The sequence below is a fragment of the Dioscorea cayenensis genome, chromosome 14, assembly GCF_009730915.1.
Source record: "Dioscorea cayenensis subsp. rotundata cultivar TDr96_F1 chromosome 14, TDr96_F1_v2_PseudoChromosome.rev07_lg8_w22 25.fasta, whole genome shotgun sequence".
In the NCBI taxonomy this organism is placed as follows: Eukaryota; Viridiplantae; Streptophyta; class Magnoliopsida; order Dioscoreales; family Dioscoreaceae; genus Dioscorea; species Dioscorea cayenensis.
In genome coordinates, this window is record NC_052484.1 from 21,322,394 (window position 1) to 21,333,119 (window position 10,726).

The window sequence follows — 10,726 nt, forward strand, 5'->3', positions numbered from 1 at the left end:
TATTTGAAGAAGCATAATCCACTTTACCCAGCTTGGAGTTAAAAACATTAACATCAGATCCAAAAAGCAGAGAAAGCTTAGAGAAATCCCAATCATTATCAGAACAAAGATCATCACAATTGAGATTTAATAAATCAAGGTCCATGTTATACTTTCAAATGTGGGATTAATACATCTTTGATAGGTGCCTCCTTTTCCGATGGCTTGCTTTTAAGTGCCACCAACCGCGAATATTTATACCGCCTTCTTTTGCAGTCTTATATATAAACACTCATTTTTCTCTCCCTCTCCCTCTCCCCTCTCCCCTCTCCCTCTCAGACGCTCAGCAGTGGTGGATGAGCTCCTGAAAGATGTTCAGTTTGATTGGGAGATCATGTAGAGTTGCTGAGATCGATCAATTCATCGGATCCACACTGGAATTGGTGGTTAATAGCTTGCATTTTCGTCTGCTGAGCTTCTGGTTCTTCTTCTTCTTCTTCTTCTTTTATTTATTTATTTATTTATTTATTTAATTCTAGATTTGGAGTTGTTTTGGGATTTTGGAGTTTTAGCTTCGATTGTGATTTGTTTGTTTGGAGAATGGTGATAATTTCATTAAGCAATCAATGATTGTCGGCATCGATTTTATTGGTTTTTTTTACCTTCCTTTTGGATTTGATTTCTTACCGTATCCGAGAGTAATTATTTTTTTCATTTCGATGTTTCTTTTTTTCATCTTATGTTTGGATTGTAGAAGGTTTGGTTAGATTTTTTTAACTTCTCGGAATGCATCGAAGTCTGCGATTTAGCGCAGAGTTTTATCTTAATTTTTGTTCTCTCACTTTTCCGTCCATGACATAGTATTCTTTGGGATTCCGTCTCTTGTCCAGAAAGCTGAGCTTTTGTTCCACTTGGTATGCGAAATTCTTGTCCGAATCTGTTGCTTGCTTGTCGAGATTTCACGTTTCTGATTTCATTTTGGTGTGAAATTTGAGTCCTTTGCCGCCTTTTTATCAGTTGTGGAGTTTATCCAATTGTTCTGCTTGTTTGGTTCTTTGAGTACTTCTGCTAATTTTTCTTCAATGAATATATATATATATATATATATATATACACACGCATCATCTTCTGTTGTGTTCTCATTTATTATATCCAATTATTTCCTCTTTCTGCTATTTTTGTAGGATTTTATTTATTTGTTTATTTATGTCTTTTGTGTGCATATAACTTTGATTACTGGATCTACTGATCCCGCCAAACTTTTTTGCCTGAAGTTTCAACCATGCCAGTTCATCAGTTTGAATCAATGATGGGGAAATCATGAGCTAGCTCTAGTTTACACATTCATGGAAGTCTGCTATAAATAATTTTGAATGGATAGGCTGTTGAATGATCTTGCTAATAGTTTTTTGAGTTGATAAAACTAGTTCATAGTCACTTGATACAGTGTGTCGAATCAAAATGTTACATAGAATTCATAATTGATAGGTGCCTTTTTTGGTTGTTTTAAATAGATTTCAGTCCACATTGAAGACAGATAATTGAAAATGGATAAACGGAGTTGGCCTTGGAAGAAGAAATCATCTGAAAAAGCAGTAACTATTGATTCTCCTGCTGCAACTCTGTCTAGTTTGGGAGGCAATCAAGTGGATCAGGTTTGCTCTTGCTTTTCTTCTCTGAGTTGATACTTGACTCACAAGCTTGGAACTTAAAAACTAATCTGTGAAGATGATAAATACCATGGCGGTTGACAAATATAATTTGTATTCATTAAATAATGACAAAATATTCTCATTTCTAATTTTGGGTTGAAGCTGTGTTATTTTTGGGATAGTTTGAGAACTGCTTCTGTCTGTTGAAATTGCCTTTGCTTATTAATGTAACTGAGGTTGTTACCGTGTAGTGTCTTGGTATTAACTATTAAGCACTGTTTTCCATGTAGTGTCTAGGCATCACCTATTAAGTACTGTTTACTTCTAAACCAAGTGTACGTTAATGTGAATTGATCAAGTTACTCAACATACCAATTCAACCTCTTGGTTTAAATAGAGAACAGTAATCTTGTTAGGGAAATGACCCACACAATTAGTGAAGTACTCAAGTGTCAAGTGACGACAGCATAACTGGTAAGGTAGTTGATATATCTAACATTTCTTAAAGTTTTTGAACTCACAGCGGACATCATACTCCATTTGGGTATGTAAGAAGTAGGAGCAGTTTGAAGTTTGTGCTTAGCAGTGTTTTAAATTTGATTCAGTTTTATGCAAACTTAACAAAACTCGTGCTGGACCTCTACTGTGTAGAGAAAGGTGTCATGATTCGTGCTTGAACAATAATCTGGTGATTATGGAAGTTCTCAAGACTGTAGATTATTGAAGCAGGCCAAGATGGATCATCTTGAAGTGGTTCTTGAAGTAATTTATTCTGAAAAATATTACCGTGGAAGAGATCACTGAAGAAATTAATGGAGGAAATAGTAGGAGGATTATTGGATAAATATAATGCAGTTTATCTGGATTATGTGGATTTGTGCACATCGACTTATCTCTAACTGCTCAGACTGCTGACCAAATTCCAAAGGAGAGGTTACTGGTTTGATCATACATGTTCTGGTACAAACTCTGAAGGGTTGGAAGACATATTTTCTTTAATGGCAACTGAATTACTTGGAGGTTATTATTCTACACTGTGAACAAGTTTCTTAAAGTTCTAGATTCAAACCAGTAAGAAATTATCTGATATACATGGTCATTCACGCATTACTGTTGCACCACTGCCGGCAGAAACCTTTTGGAATAAGGCATGGTGCATCTGCCACTTGCAGGCCACTTATGTTTTTCTTTCTAGTGCATCCAATGAATTGCATTATTCTGTTTGTGTATATAACCCATATTCTTGTGATGTCCTCTCTTTCATTCATGTTCAAAATTCAGTAATCTTTTAGACCTGTCTTATCATTTGTTGCATTTTATTTTATCACTTAGATTTTTTAATTTGTTTCTTGTTTAAGTATACTAATGTGTTTGAAACTGACCTTGTTTTTCTGTTTTTGTGTGTGTGCGCATGTGGTGAGCCAATAGCATTCATTTCCAGAAGATTTAGTTTGTACATTGTTTTCTGTTTAAGGTGGGACTGATCAGTTTCTCTTGGATTATGTTATATCTCTGAAGGAAAATGCCAAAAGTGTAAACTATGTACAAATTTCAGAAGAATCATATGCACAACTGACTGCATTGGAGGATGAAGTTAAATTCCTAACTGAAAAACTAACTTCCGCCCAATCTGAAATCACCACAAAAGAGGAGCTTGTAAAACAGCACGTGAAAGTTGCTGAAGAAGCAGTCTCAGGTCACATTTTTCCCCTAAAAAATCTCCAATATTTATAGGTTTATTGATTTTTACTTCTAACTTGAGGGAGCCCTGAACATTATGATTTCCTGAGCACTATGAATGTGCTGTGTGTATTTAGTTCAGGTATCGACATTTACTTGAAAATATTGTTGATTAAATGTTGATAAATTCACACACTCAGTCTCTTTTAATATTTTAGGCTGGGAAAAGGCTGAAGCAGAAGCCTTGTCATTGAAACAGCAACTTGAATCTGTGACATGGCTAAAGCTTACAGCTGAAGAGCAAGGGTCCCAACTTGATAGTGCTCTTAAGGATTGTATGAAGCAAATCCGGAGTGTGAAGGAAGAAAGTCAGCAAAAATTACAGGATGTAGTGCTTGCAAAAACTAAGCAATGGGAAAAAATAAGGTCAGAACTGGAGGCCAAGATAGATGATTTTGAACAAGAACTACTGAAGGCATCTGCAGAAAACGCTGCACTTTCACAGTCCTTTCAAGAGAGAACTAATGTGCTGATCCAGGTCAGTGATGAAAAAACTCAAGCTGATGCTCAGATTGAAGTGGTGAAAAGCAATTTACAATCATGTGAAAGGGAAATAAATTCTTTGAAGTACGAACTGCATATAGTCTCTAAGGAACTTGAAATTCGCAATGAAGAAAAGAATATGAGCATAAGATCTGCTGAAGTAGCAAGCAAGCAACATGCAGAAGACGTCAAAAAAATAACAAAACTTGAAGCAGAGTGCCAAAGGCTATGAGGTCTTGTTCGAAAAAAGTTGCCTGGACCTGCTGCATTAGCTCAAATGAAGTTGGAAGTTGAAAATTTAGGCCGGGTTTATGGGGAACCAAGAATGCGGCGATCTTCACCTAGGAGTTCCAGCCCACATTTTGCACCAGCTCCAGATTTTGCCTATGAAAATTTCCAGCAGTTCCAGAAAGAGAATGAGTTTCTTACTGCACGATTATTATCTATGGAGGAGGAAACAAAAATGCTAAAAGAGGCATTGTCAAAACGAAATGGTGAGCTGCAAACTACAAGAAATTTGTGTGCTAAAACAGTGAACAGGCTTCACACCATTGAATCACATATGCTTGTTCTGAACCAACAAACGGGTCCTTCAAAACCAGATATCAATCTGATCCTTGAAGATTCATTAAATGAGAGCAACCTGCCAAGCAAGTCCTCAATGCCATTAGATGTTATTGATGAGGAGGGTAGCTGTTTGGAATCTGGGGAAGGCACATTATCAGAGTTCTCAAACTTAAATAAAGAAGAAGAGGTTGACAAGGCTAAGAAAACAGACAAGTCCAGCCACATGGATCTTATGGATGATTTTCTGGAGATGGAGAGATTTGCCTGTTTATCGACAGGAACAGATAAAAATGTCATCCTTCCTAAAAGTGAAACCGGAAAGGCAATTAGTGGGAATGCTGATACTACTCAAATTGTTCAGAATGATGGTGGTAAGGGTCAATCAAAGCTGATGTTCTCATGCACGGGACAACTTGAGAAGCAAGTTGCATCAAAGGGAAATAATGTTCCACTGTCAGAACTTCAGTCAAGAATTGTTTTGCTATTTCAATCTCAATTAGTGGAGCCCAACTTGAATAAAGTCTTGGAGGAAATCAACCATATAGTCCAACATGTACAAGAAGATTTGCCTCTGAATTCCAGCAGTTGTATCATTGAGGAAAATCTGTCTGCAAATGCTACTAATGATCAACAACAATATCCAGAGGATGCAAGGGAAACTGCAAAAAGTGGTACATCCTTGGAGCAAATATCAACCTCATTTATAGACACCAAGCACGCCATTGATCAAAAGTTGAAGAATGCCATTTCTCAAGTTCATGATTTTGTGATCTCTTTTGGTAGAGATGCTCTGAAAATTCAAAGTACGTTTTCTGACAGTCATGAACTGGATGAAGAGTTTAAGAAATTCTCTGCATGTGTTGACAGAGTTCTCTCGGAAAAGATGGTTTTAGATGAGTTTGTAATTGCATTGTCTAATACCATGTTTGCTATGAGTGGGTTGACTTTTAACATGTTCAAGACTAAGCACAGTGAGGGTGAAAACAGTTCTGATTACGTAGACAAAGTAACGCTGCTAGAGAAGAAAATAACTCAACATGAACCAACGAAAGAAAGATCCTTACTTGACTCTCATCAACCCCCCACATTGAAGGTTGAAGAGCCCATTGATTCTGCCTATGGGGTAATGCCCACGATTGATGAGTGCTCATCAGAAGAGTTGGAACAATTAAAGCTGGAGAATAAGAACTTGAAGGTGGACCTTGCTAGATGTACTGCATCACTGGAACAGACAAAAATTCAGCTGGTTGAAACAGAGCAGCACTTATCCGAGCTTATATTAGAGCTAGGTGCATGCCAAAAATCAAATAGTTTGGCTCAGACACAGTTGAAGTGTATGACTGAATCATACAAGTTGCTGGAAACTCAAACTCAGGAATTAGTAACTGAGATAAACCTGCTGCAATTGAAGGCAGAAACATTGGAAAAGGATCTTCAAGAAGAAAAGCATTCCCATCAGGACTATTTGGACAAATACAAAAACCTTAAAGAGAAGATGGAAAGGTTAGGGTTCAAAATATGCAATCATATCTTTCAAGTTTTTTTTAGAACTTTTCTTGTTGCTTGCTTTAGAAATTTCAGGTTGAATTTTTCATATTTTATGCTAGATGCAGGCCCATTGTCTTTCTATTCTTAACTCTTGCATTAAGTTTATCAGAATATTGCAACTCCTTTCACTTATCGTTTCCTTTTGACTTCTTACTTGCATCAAGGAATGAGAAGCTTGCAAGTTGCTCCCTTCCTTTAGATGCTGATGCAGGTCCCAAGGCTCAACAGGTATGGACTATAATATTGTTTGAAAGGTAGGATTTTTGCAAAATTATGACTTCCTCACAGAAGCAGAAATGTGAGGGCTATCATAGGAGTTGTGTATTCCATTTCATGGACTTTCTTTCTGTTCGAATCATTTTTTTTCTTTAATTGATTAATTGATCTTTATTCTTGAGCTTGACACTGCATCAACCTTATTCATTGGAGTTCAGAAGTTCACACTTCCAGTACCTTTGTCCTGGTGCATTATGTTGATAAACTTTGATTCCAATGCCTTTTGTTGTTTGAGTAGAATCCTCAAAGACAGCATTCTACCATTTACCTTCTCAAACCAGATTTAAGGCGTTAATATCATGTGGCTAAACCAAACATCTAAGATTTTTCTAAGCTTGGAGCTTTTACCATACCAAAATTGCATATATTCTTAAAATCTTGGCGAGAGGATTTTTTTTAGTACAGTACACCATTTTGTTAGTGTGTGTCTTTGAGAGTTCATTGTTATATAATTAATTTGTCCTATTATACCATTTTTTTTCTTCTATAATCTGTGTAGGTTATTTACCTTTATCAATTTTAATGTCTTTGAGCCTAATACATGGTATATAATAGATTCTGGTTTGGAGTTTCTTGGTTCTTTGAATGGGGAAAAAAAAAATAATAAATAAATTTTTTTTAAAAAAAAGCCTTCACTACATTAGCACTTGCAGCTATATTGTTGGATCAAAGTCTATCTTATAATGTAGCTTCTTGTTGATATTATTGGGTTAGTCATAGTATCATTTTTTGAGCCCAATATAGATCCTGATCTCATACATCAGATTTATACATGTGGTTCAGAGTTAGTAGATCGTATCTACTATGAGTATATGCGTGAGAATCTAAATATCAGTGCTAGTTGCTGAGAAAATTATCTGGTAATCGCAGAAGCTGCATTGGGATATATTCCCTTTTTCCTTGGATAATAACATGCACACGTTGTAGTTTATTATCATTGAAAGTTTTATCTTGTGTTTATTGCACTATGCTGTAGTTTATTGTCATTGAAAGTTTTATCTTTTTCCTTTTATGTACTTGCTTATAAAATTTATGAGAGACAAACAAAAATCTATTCTTGCTCTTAATGGTGCTACCATTCTTCCTTCATTTCAAATTCTTGCTTATCTGGCTGATAATTCTTCTACTTTAACTAAAGAACAGTGCCTTCCTTTTTGGGACTTTTTTTTTTCTATTTGCGAGATGATTTTGAAGTTGTACAGCATTCATATTCAATTTACTAAAAATTCCCTAAGCTGATTTGTTAATTTCAACATAATTTGTTGGTCCTATTGAACTATCTCTTCATACATTCAATTTGATACATAAATGTCCTTTGAAATACCGTTCTCCTTTAGTTTATTGTTTAAGTTCCTTATCATGTGGTGCAACAGGAGAGAGAGCTTGCAGCAGCTGCTGAGAAACTTGCAGGGTGTCAGGAGACTATTTTTCTTCTCAGCAAGCAACTGAGAGTAATGCACCCACCGCTAATGGACTCCTCTCCTAATGACAAACAGAGGAAGAGTGATGCTTCTTTGGAAGATCAACCAAGCCTAATTGGCTTTCATTCTCCAACTATGCCCAGTCCACAGCAGTCAGACCAGGCACAGAGGGGAAATTTTTCTGCCTTTAATTCGAAGAACACAGGTGAATCCGCTTCAGATGTGTGAGATCTGTATGTGGGCCTATCTAAGACTGAATCGAGCTCTTTTTTGAGATCTCCTATTAGCTCCAAGCCCCAAAAGCAGAGGTCATTGAGATCATCTGAGTCTTCAAACTTCAGTACAATAGTGCCTGAGAAGCAAGGGCGGGTCTTCAGCAGATTTTTCTCGAAAGGGAAGAGTGGCCAATAGTATGTGGATATACTGTAATGCATGATGATTTTTGAGTCAACCTGATTACTCAGCTTTCTTAAAGTTCTTGCCGTGTAAAATATGTATACCATTTCAAAGCCATTCGCCCATTGGTCTTGTCAGTTACCATTGTGCCCAAACAGAGTTCATTGCTATAGTAGAAGTTACAGGACGCATGTTCTTTATCATTGCAGACGTTGAGAAATTTGCGCATTAGGCGTTTCACAAGTTTCAGAAGCAGTCTCACTGTATGTTGGCATAAAGGATTATGTTCCTAGTTTTCCTTTAAAGATGATTTATTTATTTTATTTATCTATTTATATTTTGTATGACCACTTAAGTCTGGTACAATTACCTGTTGTTAGATGTACACCATTCATTGCACATGAAAAGAGGTCGTCCGGAGATATATCAACTTATTTTTGACAAATATAATTATGAATTTATTGTACTTTCAGATTGGCATAATCAACGATGCCAGTTTCTTTCAGAGTGTAAAAGACAATTTCAACTTTAAGGTTTCTGGTAATATATCCTGCCCTCTTTGGTTTTGTGACTTTGTAACTAGTGAACTCTTGCTGATGTGCATTGTGCCATTGCTTATGTCTCCTATGGTGTCTCGAATTCTTGGCAGGTTTATTGTGGAGTTGAAGAAAGAAGCACATCAATAGGAGTTATACATGGAGGAAATAGAATAAAACACCTCATCAATTTGAGAACTACATGGAGTAGGAACCAAAGAAAGCACTTTGGCGGAGGATTGGGGATGTAAGTGCTACTTGTTCATGCATTCGCTTAAAATCTTCTTCACTTGCCATATGTTTTAAATTTTCAGAAATCAAACCCGTGATAGCTAGTGCGTTACAATAAGAGCATGGCTAGATTGATGGCGCATTGCAATGAGAGCATGACTTAATGGCCTTATGTTCAAGCATATGGATGCATAATGCTGTGGTTCATTTATTTATATATTCCTTTTGAAAGAAGTACGCAGCTTTGAGTGTCCTGTCCTTCATAATGTCATTTTTATAAGACTTTACTGATATTCTTTGAAAAAAGATTGGGGGAAAAATGAGCATGATCAAGCTTTATTTAAGTATTAGACTGCTTAAATTCCATGCTCCTAGAATAGTCTTCACTCGCCATGTTTTTAAATTTTACAGAGATCAAACCTGTGGTAGATAGTGCATAACAATAAGAGCATGAATAGATTAATGTTGCACTATAATGAGATCATGACTAGATTAATGTTGCTTTGCAATGAGAACATACTAGATTAATTCTTCATTACAATGAGATCATGACTAGATTAATGTTATTTTCATGCATATGGATACATGATGTTGTGTTTCATTTATTTATGTGTTCATTTTGAATGAAGTACTCAGCTTTGAATGTCCTGCCCTTCATAATGCCATTTTCAATAGAAGAATTTACTGATTGTTTTGAGGAAAGATTTGAGAAAAATGGCATGATCAATCTTCGTTAAAATATTAGATCCCATTGTAATTTGGCTGCATCAATTCTCACAAGTCACCCATGGGGACTGAAAGAAAACCCTCATCTGTTAGCAGGGATTAAAATTCTAGGATTAAAACCTCGGCCTTTGATTGAGCTTCATCCTTGGGTGTGTGAGAGGATTTTAAAAATGAAGAGGTGTATTGAATTTGAAGTGGTGTGTATTTTTATTAAACACAACTTCATTCCTATAAAAATGATCCCTTATCATTATTGAAGCCAATTGAATGAAAAACAAACTCTTTACAAATTCACTTGTTTTGTTTTTTGAGTGCACAAAAGATAGAACTAAACTTTCAATTTGTAAAAACCATTATTGTCTTTGTTTGAGTTTGAGAGTGTAAACCATACTCAAGAGTTTTCATTGTATCCTAAAGAAAATACACCATTCAATCTAATTTGCATCCAAGATTTGAATTAGATGAAAATATATTAAGCCTAAAAGAAAGTGTTACCCACGTTTTGAAGACTTGTGCACCATATTATTTTTTATATTTTCTTCTCTGCATTTCAAAGTGTGGGACTATAGAGGAATAAAGAATTGCATATTAGAGAAGCAAATCGATAAATATATAGCGTAAAGAAATTGGGATGTTGGAAAATAGGAATAGTACATAGAGCTGATGGTTTTCGGTGATGACATAGAGGATAACAACCGTGTAACTACAAGTGTATTTAGATATTAATATTTAACACTTAGTACTTTATAAGAAAACCACATTATTAGCCTGCTAGGTCTCCATCGCCACCGCCTGCTTGCGCATGTTGCTACCGGCCTATACTCTAGCCTATACAAGCAGCTGGGTCACCACCTGCCCAGCAGGTTGTGTGACGGCCACCCTAGCACAGCTGTTCCTCTACCGCAAGAGTCCCCACTCAAATCTCTCTCTCTCTCTCTCTCTCTCTCTCTCTCTGTCTCTCTCCGTTTCTATTTGTGGTGACTCTCTTCTGCCAATTTCCAACCATTAGCACCGGAGGAGCATCACCTGGCCCAGTGATACTAACATCCTGGTGAAGCTCTTCAATGTAGGAATTCTGTTGCAAATCTCACCATCAATTCATATACGTAATTTATAGCCAGGCCTCTAGTGTTACTCTTTCACATTTGGGCCCTCCTAGTCTCCCACACCT

At 36.3% G+C, this 10,726-nt stretch overlaps 1 protein-coding gene across 1 annotated transcript; it reads left to right on the top strand.

The window, feature by feature from the left end:
* Positions 1 to 232: 232 nt before the first annotated feature.
* LOC120275470 (filament-like plant protein 4) lies at positions 233 to 8,389 on the top strand. Its single transcript, XM_039282058.1, is given in 6 exon segments — positions 233 to 460; positions 1,494 to 1,634; positions 3,150 to 3,327; positions 3,530 to 5,924; positions 6,134 to 6,197; positions 7,619 to 8,389. Coding segments are annotated over 5 exon segments (3,021 nt in total). The 5' UTR covers positions 233 to 460; positions 1,494 to 1,526; the 3' UTR covers positions 7,895 to 8,389.
* Positions 8,390 to 10,726: the final 2,337 nt, after the last annotated feature.